General features: G+C 43.6%; 1 protein-coding gene across 1 annotated transcript; it reads right to left on the reverse strand.

Moving 5' to 3' along the window:
• Positions 1 to 3,780: 3,780 nt before the first annotated feature.
• Positions 3,781 to 4,347, reverse strand: LOC138648620 (clumping factor A-like). The gene is made up of 2 exons (XM_069738408.1): positions 4,183 to 4,347; positions 3,781 to 4,086 (listed from the first exon to the last, which is right to left on the reverse strand). Exons 1-2 carry the CDS (start codon positions 4,345 to 4,347, stop codon positions 3,781 to 3,783), a joined length of 471 nt encoding a protein of 156 aa, XP_069594509.1.
• Between the last annotated feature and the right edge of the window lie 11,911 nt (positions 4,348 to 16,258).

The following is a 16,258-nucleotide window of genomic DNA, read 5'->3' on the forward strand; positions in this document are numbered from 1 at the left end:
ACCAATCCATCTAAGTCTGCATTCCAAATGATGCTCCTTCCCTTCCGAGCCCTCCCATGCGCCCAAACGGTGGTTCCCCCCCACATATCGGGTATCAGCGTACTCAGGACAAATTGGACAACAACTTTTGTGGACCAATTTCTCCTGTTACCCTTGGGAAAATACAAAACTGGGGGCTAAAAAATAATTTTTGTGGAAAAAAAAATATTTTTTATTTGCATGGCTCTGCGTTATAAACTGTAGTGAAATACTTGGGGGTTCAAAGCTCTCACAACACATCAAGATGAGTTCCTTAGGGGGTCTACTTTCCAAAATGGTGTCACTTGTGGGGGGTTTCTACTGTTTAGGTACATTAGGGGCTCTGCAAACGCAATGTGACGCCTGCAGACCATTCCATCTAAGTCTGCATTCCAAATGGCGCTCCTTCCCTTCCGAACCCTCCCATGCGCCCAAACGGTGGTTCCCCCCCACATATGGGGTATCAGCGTACTCAGGACAAATTGGACAACAACTTTTGTGGTCCAATTTCTCCTCTTACCCTAGAGAAAATACAAAACTGGGGGCTAAAAAATAATTTTTGTGGGAAAAAAATTTTGTTTTATTTTTATGGCTCTGCATTATAAACTTCTGTGAAGCCCTTGGTGGGTCAAAGTGCTCACCACACATCCAGATAAGTTCCTTAGGGGGTCTACTTTCCAAAATGGTGTCACTTGTGGGGGGTTTCTACTGTTTAGGTACATTAGGGGCTCTGCAAACGCAATGTGACGCCTGCAGACCAATCCATCTAAGTCTGCATTCCAAATGATGCTCCTTCCCTTCCGAGCCCTCCCATGCGCCCAAACGGTGGTTCCCCCCCACATATCGGGTATCAGCGTACTCAGGACAAATTGGACAACAACATTTAGGGTCCAATTTCTCCTGCTAACCTTGGAAAAATACAAAACTGGGGGCTAAAATATAATTTTTGTGGAAAAAAAAATATTTTTTATTTGCATGGCTCTGCGTTATAAACTGTAGTGAAATACTTGGGGGTTCAAAGCTCTCACAACACATCAAGATGAGTTCCTTAGGGGGTCTACTTTCCAAAATGGTGTCACTTGTGGGGGGTTTCTACTGTTTAGGTACATTAGGGGCTCTGCAAACGCAATGTGACGCCTGCAGACCATTCCATCTAAGTCTGCATTCCAAATGGCGCTCCTTCCCTTCCGAACCCTCCCATGCGCCCAAACGGTGGTTCCCCCCCACATATGGGGTATCAGCGTACTCAGGACAAATTGGACAACAACTTTTGTGGTCCAATTTCTCCTCTTACCCTAGAGAAAATACAAAACTGGGGGCTAAAAAATAATTTTTGTGGGAAAAAAATTTTGTTTTATTTTTATGGCTCTGCATTATAAACTTCTGTGAAGCCCTTGGTGGGTCAAAGTGCTCACCACACATCCAGATAAGTTCCTTAGGGGGTCTACTTTCCAAAATGGTGTCACTTGTGGGGGGTTTCAATGTTTAGGCACATCAGTGGCTCTCCAAACGCAACATGGCGTCCCATCTCAATTCCTGTCAATTTTGCATTGAAAAGTCAAACGGCGCTCCTTCCCTTCCGAGCTCTCCCATGCGCCCAAACAGTGGTTTACTGCCACATATGGGGTATCAGCGTACTCGGGACAAATTGGACAACAACTTTTGAGGTCCAATTTCTTCTCTTACCCTTGGAAAAATAAAAAATTGGGGGCAAAAATATAATTTTTGTGAAAAAATATGATTTTTTATTTTTACGGTTCTGCATTATAAACTTCTGTGAAGCACTTGGTGGGTCAAAGTGCTCACCACACCTCTAGATAAGTTCCTTAGGGGGTCTACTTTCCAAAATGGTGTCACTTGTGGGGGGTTTCAATGTTTAGGCACATCAGTGGCTCTCCAAACGCAACATGGCGTCCCATCTCAATTTCTGTCAATTTTGCATTGAAAAGTCAAACTGCGCTCCTTCCCTTCCGAGCTCTCCCATGCGCCCAAACAGTGGTTTACTGCCACATATGGGGTATCAGCGTACTCAGGACAAATTGGACAACAACTTTTGAGGTCCAATTTCTTCTCTTACCCTTGGAAAAATAAAAAATTGGGGGCAAAAATATAATTTTTGTGAAAAAATATGATTTTTTATTTTTACGGTTCTGCATTATAAACTTCTGTGAAGCACTTGGTGGGTCAAAGTGCTCACCACACATCCAGATAAGTTCCTTAGGGGGTCTACTTTCCAAAATGGTGTCACTTGTGGGGGGTTTCAATGTTTAGGCACATCAGTGGCTCTCCAAACGCAACATGGCGTCCCATCTCAATTCCTGTCAAGTTTGCATTGAAAAGTCAAATAGCGCTCCTTCCCTTCCGAGCTCTCCCATGCGCCCAAACAGTGGTTTACTGCCACATATGGGGTATCAGCGTACTCAGGACAAATTGGACAACAACTTTTTGGGTCCAATTTCTCCTGTTACCCTTGGTAAAATAAAACAAATTGGAGCTGAAGTAAATTTTTTGTGTAAAAAAGTTAAATGTTCATTTTTATTTAAACATTCCAAAAATTCCTATTAAACACCTGAAGGGTTAATAAACTTCTTGAATGTGGTTTTGAGCACCTTGAGGGGTGCAGTTTTTAGAATGGTGTCACACTTGGGCATTTTCTATCATATAGACCCCTCAAAATGACTTCAAATGAGACGTGGTCCCTAAAAAAAAATGGTGTTGTAAAAATGAGAAATTGCTGGTCAACTTTTAACCCTTATAACTCCCTAACAAAAAAAAAAATTGGTTCCAAAATTATGCTGATGTAAAGGAGACATGTGGGAAATGTTACTTATTAAGTATTTTGTGTGACATATCTCTGTGATTTAATTGCATAAAAATTCAAAGTTTGAAAATTGCAAAATTTTCAAAATTTTCGCCAAATTTCCGTTTTTTTCACAAATAAACGCAGGTACTATCAAAGAAATTTTACCACTATCATGAAGTACAATATGTCTCGAGAAAACAATGTCAGAATCACCAGGATCCGTTGAAGCGTTTCGGAGTTATAACCTCATAAAGGGACAGTGGTCAGAATTGTAAAAATTGGCCTGGTCATTAACGTGCAAACCACCCTTGGGGGTAAAGGGGTTAACATTCTGATCAGATAATATGAAGCCACCTATCATTTATATTAAACCTCTCAGTGGGTCCCTGACATGGCAGGTGCAGCACACTGCACCGACCACCACCAAAGCGACCGTGCACTTCTGCTCATTGGGCCCCAGCGGCAGGCTTCTGCTGATGCTTTAACTGAACCTGCATCTGTGTCTCCTTCCTGCCCCGTGTCTCCATCCTGCACTATGTCTCCATCCTGCCCCATGTTTCCATCCTGCCCCATGTTTCAACCTGCCCCTTGTTTCCATCCTGCCCCGTGTCTCCATCCTGCCCCGTGTCTCCATCCTGCCCCTTGTCTCCATCCTGCCCCGTATCTCCATCCTGTCCCATGTCTCCATCCTGCCCCGTGTCTCCATCCTGCCCCGTGTCTCCATCCTGCACCATGTCTCCATCCTGCCCCGTATCTCCATCCTGCCCCATGTCTCCATCCTGCCCCGTGTCTCCATCCTGCCCCGTGTCTCCATCCTGCACCATGTCTCCATCCTGCACCGTGTCTCCATCCTCCCCCGTGTCTCCATCCTGCCCCGTGTCTCCATCCTGCCCCGTGTCTCCATCCTTCACCGTGTCTCCATCCTGCCCCATGTCTCAGTACTGCCCCGTGTCTCCATTCTACCCCATGTCTCCATGCTGCATCGTGTCTCCATAATGTCCTGTGTCTCCATGCTGCCCCGTGTCTCCATCCTGCCCCGTGTCTCCATCCTGCATTGTGTCTCCATCCTGCCCCGTGTCTTCATCCTGCATCGTGTCTCCATCCTGCTCCGTGTCTCCATCCTGCCCCGTGTCTTCATCCTGCATCGTATCTCCATCCTGCTCCGTGTCTCCATCCTGCACCGTTTCTCCATCCTTCACCGTGTCTCCATCCTGCACCGTGTCTTCATCCTGCACCGTGTCTTCATCCAGCACCGTGTCTGCATCCTACCCAGTGTCTCCATGCTGCACTGTATCTCCATCCTGCCCCGTGTCTCCATGCTGCACTGTATCTCCATCCTACCCCGTGTCTCCATGCTGCACTGTATCTCCATCCTGCCCGGTGTCTCCATCCTGCATTGTGTCTCCATCCTGCCTCGTGTCTTCATCATGCACCGTGTCTCCATTGTGCCCCATGTCTTCATTCTGCCCCATGTCTCTATTCTCCCCTATGTCTCCATTCTGCCTTGTGCCTCTATTCTCCCCCATGTCTCCATCCTGCACCGTGTCTCCATCCTGACCTGTGTTTCCATCATGCCCCCCTGTCTGTGGACAGTTTGAGGGGTGGAGCCTGGGTGGAGTCTCAAGGGGGCCCCGAAAATTTTGCCAGTATGGGGCCCCGAAATTCCTAGTGGCATCCCTGCTTGGCGGTAGGGTAAGATAAATGCAAGCACGAAAATGAAAAAAAAAATGCCATGGAAATTAAATGGCATCTGTCACCAGGTTTTTGCTACCCTTTAAAGTGTATAGGGGTAGAGTCTTTACTCTAATTTGTCACTTACTGGGATGCTAAGTTTTAATAAAATCACTGCTTTATCTGCAGTTCTCTGAATGCTGAGCTCTGTATAACCCGACCCCCACTCCACTGATTGGACGCTTTCTGTGTACACTGTGCACAATGACAGCGCACGCTCTCTCCACAGTGCTGGAGTTTATTTTTATTTTAGCTGGGGGACACATTAATGGCTTATCTTAAAAAGCATCCTGGTAACTCATTGTGATTTTGGATGTGTTAAATAAAGTGATGTTTATTATTTTTTTTGGCTACATCGAAATTAATTGGGACCAAACAAATCAAAGGGGTTTGTCCATCATTTGTGATGTCACACAACAAGCCAGTTTAATGTCAATATTAAAATTATGCTGAATTAGTAATACAAGACTACTTTCTTCCAAAAGCAGTGCTACACCGGTCCACAGGTTGGGTGTGGAATTGCAGCTAATCTACGGTACAGTGGGGCAAAAAAGTATTTAGTCAGTCAGCAATAGTGCAAGTTCCACTACTTAAAAAGATGAGAGGCGTCTGTAATTTACATCATAGGTAGACCTCAACTATGGGAGACAAACTGAGAAAAAAAATCCAGAAAATCACACTGTCTGTTTTTTTAAACATTTTATTTGCATATTATGGTGGAAAATAAGTATTTGGTCAGAAACAAAATTTCATCTCACTACTTTGTAATATATCCTTTGTTGGCAATGACAGAGGTCAAACGTTTTCTGTAAGTCTTCACAAGGTTGCCACACACTGTTGTTGGTATGTTGGCCCATTCCTCCATGCAGATCTCCTCTAGAGCAGTGATGTTTTTGGCTTTTTGCTTGGCAACACGGACTTTCAACTCCCTCCAAAGTTTTCTATAGGGTTGAGATCTGGAGACTGGCTAGGCCACTCCAGGACCTTGAAATGCTTCTTACGAAGCCACTCCTTCGTTGCCCTGGCGGTGTGCTTTGGATCATTGTCATGTTGAAAGACCCAGCCACGTTTCATCTTCAATGCCCTTGCTGATGGAAGGAGGTTTGCACTCAAAATCTCACGATACATGGCCCCATTCATTCTTTCATGTACCCGGATCAGTCGTCCTGGCCCCTTTGCAGAGAAACAGCCCCAAAGCATGATGTTTCCACCACCATGCTTTACAATAGGTATGGTGTTTGATGGATGCAACTCAGTATTCTTTTTCCTCCAAACATAACAAGTTGTGTTTCTACCAAACAGTTCCAGTTTGGTTTCATCAGACCATAGGAAATTCTCCCAAAACTCCTCTGGATCATCCAAATGCTCTCTATCAAACTTCAGACGGGCCAGGACATGTACTGGCTTAAGCAGTGGGACACATCTGGCACTGCAGGATCTGAGTCCATGGTGGCGTAGTGTGTTACTTATGGTAGGCCTTGTTACATTGGTCCCAGCTCTCTGCAGTTCATTCACTAGGTCCCCCCGGGTGGTTCTGGGATTTTTGCTCACCGTTCTTGTCATCATTCTGACCCCACGGAGTGGGATTTTGCGTGGAGCCCCAGATCGAGGGAGATTATCAGTGGTCTTGTATGTCTTCCATTTTCTAATTATTGCTCCCACTGTTGATTTCTTCACTGCAAGCTGGTTGGCTATTGCAGATTCAGTCTTCCCAGCCTGGTGCAGGGCTACAATTTTGTTTCTGGTGTCCTTTGACAGCTCTTTGGTCTTCACCATAGTGGAGTTTGGAGTCAGACTGTTTGAGGGTGTGCACAGGTGTCTTTTTATACTGATAACAAGTTTAAACAGGTGCCATTACTACAGGTAATGAGTGGAGGAAAGAGGAGACTCTTAAAGAAGAAGTTACAGGTCTGTGAGAGCCAGAAATCTTGATTGTTTGTTTCTGACCAAATACTTATTTTCCACCATAATATGCAAATAAAATTTTTAAAAAACAGACAATGTGATTTTCTGGATTTTTTTTTCTCAGTTTGTCTCCCATAGTTGAGGTCTACCTATGATGTAAATTACAGACGCCTCTCATCTTTTTAAGTGGTGGAACTTGCACTATTGCTGACTGACTAAATACTTTTTTGCCCCACTGTATATTCGCTTCAATATCACTAAGCTGCAATACCAGACACAAACCATCAACTGATCTACTTTTTTGGACAACCCCCTTAACAAGAAAACTGTAAAATAATTGGTCAATTTTAAAGGTTTTTCTATTGAATATTCATAACGAACTGGGATCATATTCAGCCCAAACAGCAATGATGAATATGTTGGCGCTATACACAAGATAGCAGCCATAATTATGTTCATTATTATTGTTGGTCATTAGCCAATGTTAGGCCATATGTGCTTGGTAATAGGCAGCTGGCTGAGAGCATGGCCAACTTTCTTGGCCTTTGCTTATTGACACACACAAAAAAATGACCACATTTAAGGAGTAAACCATCATCATCATCATAGTCATCATTAGTCTAGCATCATCATTATCTTCTGTTTATATCATTCATCAATGAGAGTTCTTAGAATCTGATGAAATTTAAGAGACAAATTGAGGATGAGCCTTCATGACCCTACACTTGTTGGTGATTTTTTCCTTTGAAATTGGCCAAATATAAGAGATATTTATGAGGATTCTCAACAATGTAATATGTACATACTGCTTGTCATCTGCTAGTATTAACCCTTTGTTTTGCAAGAGTAAATTGACTCCCCCTCCCCCCTATTGAAGCAAGATGCCCATTTGGCCCAGCTGAACTGACATTTTAATGGGTGGCCTTGGAAGATAGCTCTCAGCCAAATGATAGCTTGACTATTGTATGTTTTGGACAGCTTTTGAAGGAATCAGTGTTTGAATGTAATGTATATATTGATGTCAATGTAAAAAAGCACATTGGATTTTTTTTTTATTCTGCAGAAAAACTTTGTAATGTTTTTCTAGTTTTTACACTTCACATCCACAGTGATAGATGATATCAAACTGGGACACTATAAAAGGGATAAGCCTCATGTTCTTGACCCTTTTTATGTCTTGTTGCTTTATAAAATGTTTATCCTAAAACACAATCAAATTATGACGTGCACAAAATACTTACGAGGTACCCCATATTTTGGGGGCGAAGAAATACATCACATCACTTATATATTTTTAGACTTGGATGATAATTTGTTTTAGAAATAAAGTATTTATTTTTTGCCATTGTGAAAGGCTCACCTAGTGAGGTAGATTTTTTAAGCTTGCAGGTCTGAGTGAGCAATGCAGAGAGGAAACAATGGTGCAGCAGAGTAGGTCTAGATGGATGACGTTTGGATAAGCAGCAACCAAGACAGCTGAGTATAAAGCACAACAGACAAAAAAGCAGAGAAGATGGCATCAGATGAAACTGAGCAGATCCACGTGAGAACGGTAACTGTATAGAAAACTGGTATCTTCCAGCAAGGATGCAGTTAATTACAGGAATGACGGAGGAGTAAATGCACTCTAGTATCTTCCAGCATGGCAATGGTTAATAGCAGCAAGGAATGCAAACAAGCTTGTAACAAGAAAATGGTTAACTCGTTTGACTAGATGTGTTACCTTGATTACAGAGGCCAGGTGTGAACAGGATGGAGAACTGTTTTGAGGAGTTGTCAACTTTCTTGGTGAATGACAGTTGTAAACAACACCTAGTAAGCTGGACTTAAGGTACCGTCACACATAACGATTTCTTTAACGATATCGTTGCTTTTTGTGACGTAGCAATGATATCGTTAACAAAATCATTATGTGTGACAGCGACCAACGATCAGGCCCCTGCTGGGAGATCGTTGGTCGCTGGGATTGATCAGGACCTTTTTTTTGGTCGCTGATCACACGCTGTCATCGCTGGATCGGCGTGTGTGACGCCGATCCAGAGATGTGTTCACTGGTAACCAGGGTAAATATCGGGTTACTAAGTGCAGGGCCACGCTTAGTAACCCGATATTTACCCTGGTTACCATTGTAAAAGTTAAAAAAAAAAACAGTACATACTCACATTCCGGTGTCTGTCACGTCCCCCGCCTTCAGCTTCCCGCACTGACTGTGAGCGCCGGCCGTAAAGCACAGCGGTGACATCACCCCTGTGCTCTGCTTTACGGCCGGCCGGCGCTGACACAGTCAGTGCGGGAAGCTGACGGCGGGGGACGTGACAGACACCGGAATGTGAGTATGTACTGTTTTTTTTTTTTTACTTTTACAATGGTAACCAGGGTAAACATCGGGTTACTAAGCGCGGCCCTGAACTTAGTAACCCGATGTTTACCCTGGTTACCCGGGGACTTCAGCATCATTGAACGACTTACCAACACAACGACTTACCAACGATCACGGCCAGGTCGTATCGCTGGTCGTGATCGTTGGTAAATCGTTTAGTGTAACGGTACCTTAAGCTTGGAAATAATGCTGATTGTACCCATGAAACTAGGGACTTGCAGATTAAATGATAGACACCTTGCTGGAACTAAGCCAAGTGAAGTAAAATCAATCTCCTAACAAACTTGAAACAACTGTGGACAATGCTACTTAATACCAAAGCACCTGACCTGTTGAAGAGCTGGTCAGCCAGAGAAGTTTGCTTGGTTACCTGAGAACCTCTGTATGGACTCAGGCAAATGGAGGTGACCATAGGAGAAAGGAGCAACTTTAAACCATTGGGTCTGTTTGGAATTTCTCCTAGTCAGCTATAACTCGCAGTGTCCGGCCTTTTCTTGTATTACCCTTCTATTAATTATTGCTGGTTGGCAACTACTGATTATGGCATGTTTGTAATTTCTTCATTTGTCAGCAAAAAAAACTTGAGATTTACATTATTTCAAGTCAAGACTATATGCAAGATAGGTATTGTTAGACGGGCATTAAATCACGCAACCAGATGGAATAATGTGCTTCAAGGAGTGACACTAATGCAGTGTTGCATATAGGAGAGACAGATAAATATGGTAATCTGGAAAAATTAAGTTGCCTGCACAGAGTTCTTCTATGAAGTGCAAACATTCCTGGCATTGTGAAGCAGATTTACAGTATGAACACCGCTCCAAGTTCTGTAGCTATTAAATGTGTTTGACATTTTCAAAAATGTTCTTTCTTTCCCAGATTTGCAAATCAGGAAACAAAGCAGCACAAGTCCTTTCCAGTCAGCAGGACAGGGTGCTTGTCCAGGGGGGCGACCACTGCTCAGCCAAATCTCAATATATATGTAGAAAGATGAGCACACCAAAAGTTCTGGCTTTGCCTCAAGTGTTTTCCTAATTTTTTCAGATCTAAATAAAAGACAACATGTATTTCTATTATTTTTAAGCAACAATTCGAGAAAAAAACCTTCATCAGGCATGTGTATCAGAAAGCCGTGGTCACGGCAGTCAGGTGCCCATGATGACATCCCCTATGAGTAACCCTGGATAGGAGTAAGGCTATGTTTCTACGTGGCGCATTACATCAGGATTTGCTGCATCCGATCCGCAGCATCCAGATGTTACAGCATAGCGGAGGGGGTTTTATGAAATCCTGTCTCCACTATGTGCGCACGGCCACATCCGGCGGCACTGCATATCCGGACATGCGGCACATCTTTCTAGACCGCAGCATGTCTATTTATCTTACGGATATGCTCTGTCTCCGCAAGATAAATAGCACAGTCCTATGTATAGGATGCAGTGATTCCACCTGTGTTCAATGAACACATGCAGAATCACCACGCATACAAAGGGGGGCGGCGCTTTGGGTGGAGTGGGGTATCCGCTGCGTCCAAAGTGCTGCGTTTCCTGACCGTGGAAACATAACCTAATAGGATGCGTGTTACTGCCTCTCCTTGGCTTAGGATAAATGTCCCTAAGGCCGGCTTCACACTCAGCGTATGAAAATACGGTCCGTTTTTTACGGCCGTAATACGCTGAAAAGTCCCCAAAATAGTGGTCCGTAGCTCCTCCATAGGCAGGGTGTGTCAGCGTTTTTGACCTATATTTACCTTCATTTGCGGTGAGGCGCCCTCTGTTGGCTGTTCCTAGATCGTGGGAACTATACTAGAAAGCTCCCAGGCTCGAGTTCATAAGAGGCGCCCTCTGCTGGTTGTTCTCATATGAACTCGAGCCTGGGAGCTTGCTAAGAAAGTTCCCACGATCTAGGAACAACCAGCAGAGGGCGCCTCACTGCAAATGAAGGTAAATATAGGTCATTGACCTACTTTACCTTCATTCCCCGGGGTTTTGCATCAAGGAGCAACGCTGCATTAGCAGAGCTCCTTGCTGCAAAATATTTTAACCCCTTCAGATGGATTTACATCGTTGGACTTTACAGATCTTCGGAAGGTATGGATATTGTTGTTTATTTTTGTTTTTTGGTACAGATCGAGGGTCTTCAGTGATTGGATTGAGCGTAGAATAAATTATTACAACAGCCTTTGTTTTTATTTCATTAAATTAATTTTTAATAATGTTTAATAATGTTTAATAATGTTTTTTTTTAACCCTTTACTAGTATTGGATTAATAATGGATAGGTGTCATAATTGACGCCTCTCCATTATTAATTTGGCTTAATGTCACCTTACAATAGCAAGGTGACATTAACCCTTCATTACCCCATATCCCACCGCTACACGGGAATGGGAAGAGAGTGGCCAAGTGCCAGAATAGGCGCATCTTCCAGATGTGCCTTTTCTGGGGTGGCTGGGGGCAGGTGTGTTTAGCCAGGGGGGGGGGCAATAACCGTGGACCCTCTCCAGGCTATTAATATCTGCCCTCAGTCACTGGCTTTACTACTCTGGCGGAGAAAATTGTGCGGGAGCCCACGCCAATTTTTTCCGCCATTTAACCCTTTAATTTAGTAGATAGAACGGCCAAATTTTTCATATACACACTACTAACATTAGTAGTGTGGAATATGCAAAAAAAATGGGATATGATATGGTTTACAGTATGTAAACCATGTCTCATATCATGTCGGGTTTAGGAAGGAGAAAGCAAAAGCCAGTAATTGAATTACCGGCTTTCTGCTATATCGCGCTGGATGAAATGTTAATATATATATATATATATATATATATGTGTCTACTGACATATATATATATATATATATATATATATATATATATACATACCTATTCTATGTGTACACATTTATTCTACCTATTCTACTGTAAGCTGTCAGTGTGATTTTACTGTACACCGCACTGAATTGCCGGCTTTTCTCTCTAACACCGCTGCGTATTCCTCGCAAGTCACACTGCTGGTCCGTGTGTGATCCGTATTTTGGGGGCTTCCATAGACTTTCATTGACGTTTAATTTGCGCAATACGGTGCCAAACGCAGCATGCTGCGATTTTCTACGGCCGTAGAAAGCCGTATAATACTGATCAGTAAAATACGGCAGATAGGAGCAGGGGCATAGAGAATAATTGTGCCGTATGTTATGCGAGTTTTACGGACGTAGTTTCTGCGCTCTTACGTCCGTAAAACTCGCTAGTGTGAGGCCGGCCTAACACAACAGGCTGGCACAAAATCTGAACCGCCGCAGATGTGCAGACCTTGTATAGGAAAATTATGTCTTTTAGGACTGAGTGCTATTGGATAGCGCTCACCCCAATGTTATACTATGGGACAGTGCAGATCTGCGATCATTTTCTCATGCTGATTCATCATGAGAAAACAATAGCTGCAGGAGGCTCCAATGCTCAGATCACGCGCACCCATACAAGTCTACGGGTGCAGGTGAAACATCAGACTGCACTCTGAAGTCATCCAAGTGCAGTCTGATTACCGCCACCGGTAATGGAGGAGATAGAGAAATTACTTTCTCCGTCTCCTCCCCACATGTGCTGTGATTCTCTCATCTGAAAGAATACCAGGACTGAGTACTGACACTCGGCTCACACTCCGACAGAGTGTCATTTGCATAGTTGGCCCATTTCTCTGTCATGAGAGAATCGACGGTCACGACCTAAATATGTTGGTCCAATTTGGATAACACCCTTCACTATACAGTCACTGGATCTGTTAACTATCTCATGTTCAACCAACGTGTTGGGCTGTTTACGTCAGTGCCATAGATTTGTAATAGGCTAATATGTGATTGTAGGTTTGGGACAATGCCTTTAAGCAGAACATAGACATGATATAAATGCTGCTCATTTTTGACAAATATTTAAGAGTTTAGAAAAATAATTTGGATTTGCCATGTTGGATGATCAAGATCAATTGGATATTGTCAAAAAATGTGGTTGGTTTTACTGTCTGCTGATGCTTTATTGTCTATGGGCAGAAGGATTTGTATGAGCGATTGGGTGTCCATCATCTGACTGCGATGTCATGTATATTGTCAGCCCCAGACAATAACCCCTTCAGCACCAGACGATTTTTCATTTTTCTGCTATAGCTTTACCTCCCCTTATTCCAAGTGCTGGAATTTTTCATTTTTCCATTGACATAGCTATATGAGGGCTGGTGTTTTACAGACGACTTTTAGTTTTCATATGTAATGTAATGAAAAACAGGAAATAAAATTCCAACTGGGATGAAATGGTGAAATAAATGCAATACACTTGTGGAATTCCACTTTTTTTGCAATTTCACTGCACTTGGATTTATTGCCCGTTTTCAGTACATGATATGGTGAAACCAATGGTGTCATTCAAAAGTACAACTTGTCCGACAAAGAACAAGCTCTCACATGGCCATATTGACAGAAAAAAATGATGGCTCTGAGCTAAAAGTGAGCAAAAAATACAAAAATGGAAAATCCCAAGGTGGTAAAGGGCTTAAACAATGCTCACTTCCCCTGTGAGGCCCCCCTAAAGGGAGTGTGTCAGCAAGTGTTTGCTATGGAATCTGAGAGCAGCATAATGTAGGGACAGAAATCCTGATTCCAGGGATGTGTCACTTACTGGACTACATTATTATTATTATTATTATACATTTTTATAGCGCCATTTATTCCATGGCGCTTTACATGTGAATACGGGGCAAATATAGACAAATACATTAAACATGAGCAGATAACAAGGCACACGAGTACATAAGGAGGGAGGACCCTGCCCGCGAGGGCTCACAGTCTGCAGGGGGTGGGTGAGGATACACTAGGAGAGGGTAGGGCAGGTTGCGCGGCTGTTCAGTAGGTTGAGGATCACTGCAGGCTGTAGGCTTACATATATACTTATATACTTATATACATATATACTTATATACATATACACACACACACATACATACACTATATAAGAGGGGAAGCAGTGTGACTATTAGGGGGCCAGGCTTACCATATAGGAGGGGGCACTATATGGCAGTGACAGCCCCATATATAGCTGCCATATAGTGCACCCTCCCCATAGTAAGCAGAGCCCCCCCCCCCCCCCAATATAACACCCCTCATATATAGTACATACCCCACACCCCTCATAGCACCGGACTCTTACTACACGGCCGGCACATCTCCCCCACCCTCACACACAGGTTATTCCTATCGCCATTCAGCCTCACTATCGCGATATTCTGCTGCTGTTACATTACCGCCAGTCCCCGACTAACGACCCACTGGCACAGAATAGGCTATCTATAGCTATAATGGCGGCCAGGCGTGAAGAAGAACACAGCAGCCCGGCTACAGCCGCGGCCGTGACATTGCAGGCGGTGACAGGATCATGGCGTGTGTCGCGGAAGTTTGTAGAATACCTGTTTCCTCTGTTACAAATGTAGCAGGCCTGTGGGAGAACCGGTAAATCCCCCAGAGCAGTAGGAAAACACTCAAACACTCAGTATTCAGCCTCCTCATCCTCTGCGTTATCTTGCAGGGTCTTAATATCGTTTACAATACAAGTGGTTGTCCAGGACTTAGGATAGCTCATCAATATCAGATTGGTGGGGTCCAGCATCTGACACCCACACCGCCCACCTGTCACCAGGTCTGTCGGCAGTATGGAAGTCCCGAGTGCATGGAGCAAGCACAGCACAGGTCTGTACATCGTTTAACTCGTGTCCTATTACAGTAAATGGGAGCAGAGCTGCAGTACCCCAGAACAACCACTGCACAGAGGACAGAGCTCTGCCAGATTGCTCCATTCCTTGCCTAGCTCCAGCTCATGGTGCGTGCTAGCATCAGAGCAGCCGCAGATAAGGCTATGTGCGCACATTGCGGAATGGGGTGCAGAATTTTCTGCACAAAATCCGCATCTCCTGGCAGAAACTGCAGGGGCAGATTTGCTGCGGATTTTGTGCGTTTTTTATGCGGATTTTCTGTGGTTTTTGCCACTGCGGATTTCTATTATGGAGGGGTGCAGAAAGGCTGCATATCCGCACAAAAGAAGTGACATGCACTTCTTTTAAATCCGCAACGCTTCCGCGCTGATTTTTCCGCACCATCTGCACAGCATTATTTTCACATTGATTTACATTGTACTGTAAACCACAGTGCGGTTCTGCGCGGAAAAATCCGCACTAAATCTGCATCGTGTGCACATAGCCTAACAGTTGCTGTTTAATTGCAAAATATGAATGTTAACAGTCAATTTGAAAACTACAAAAAAAAATGTAACTGCACGCACCTTGTCATTCAAGTGTATGGAGCAGGAGTTGGACGGGAAATTGCTCTGAAGGGTCAGGTAATATTTACATGTAGCTGTAAAGTGGGCCCCTAGAATTAATGTTTCCCCCCAGTCCGGCACTAGCTGACATGCCCTCTATTCTAGATTTTTTTTCAATGACAGCCCTAATTCTCTACCAAATAAGATTTAAGATTGAACTGCAAATGCAAATCCTTGTCTGGTGCAACCGATTCTAGGTAACTGAAAGGTAGGCTACATGCCATTGAGTAATAGGATGGCTGCCCCCAGGAGGTGGGAATAGAGAGTGTTTCCTTCTGGATGAGACTTAATTTGCATACTTTTTCCCATGAAGCACTGGCTGCGGTTCTATCTTCCCTATAAGTGACAGGCTGCATCTACAATAGAAGTATTATTCTTGCCACAAGAGACAGCCACAAACTTTTTTGGGCAGAGTTTGTTATTTTTCAAAATTCTTCAAGAAATCATGATTAGCTGGTTTTATATAAGTTTCCAGCTAATTCTACCGCATCATCTTTACCTAGTGCTCTAACAATGCAGGCAAAGACTAGACAAACTGAGCTCTGCAGCATATGATAGCCAGTACTATGAAGCCACATGGCACACCTCGCTCTTAGAAGTGATTGCTGATCCTCCGTCCGTCTGCTGCCCCCAGACAGTGAGACATTACCGGAACTTCTGATTCATAGATTTATTACTATACTACAATAACCCCCAATTGGAAAATGTCCTAATAATGTTCCTATATTATAATATATCACGCTTTAATGATTCATTGTGCAAATTAAAAAGATCTTCTGTCATTTTTTTTTTCCATAGTATTGGATGTATCATCCAGTAAAAAAGCCGTAGGACTGCTGCACAGTACGTCGTCGGAGACATGCCTTCCCACAGCAGACACATACAATTAGCATTAACTCTACAGCACTGCCTTGTATCATCCTGATGGGCAGCCGAGCACTCTGTGCCCATGTCACTCCTCTTCATCACATTGCGCCAATCATCGATTTGATACAAAAATTAATAATAATAGTGATAGAATTTCTCACCTTTTTGCAGCAACTCCTGGAAGATTTCGACTATATCTC

The sequence above is a fragment of the Ranitomeya imitator genome, chromosome 9, assembly GCF_032444005.1.
Source record: "Ranitomeya imitator isolate aRanImi1 chromosome 9, aRanImi1.pri, whole genome shotgun sequence".
NCBI lineage: Eukaryota > Metazoa > Chordata > Amphibia > Anura > Dendrobatidae > Ranitomeya > Ranitomeya imitator.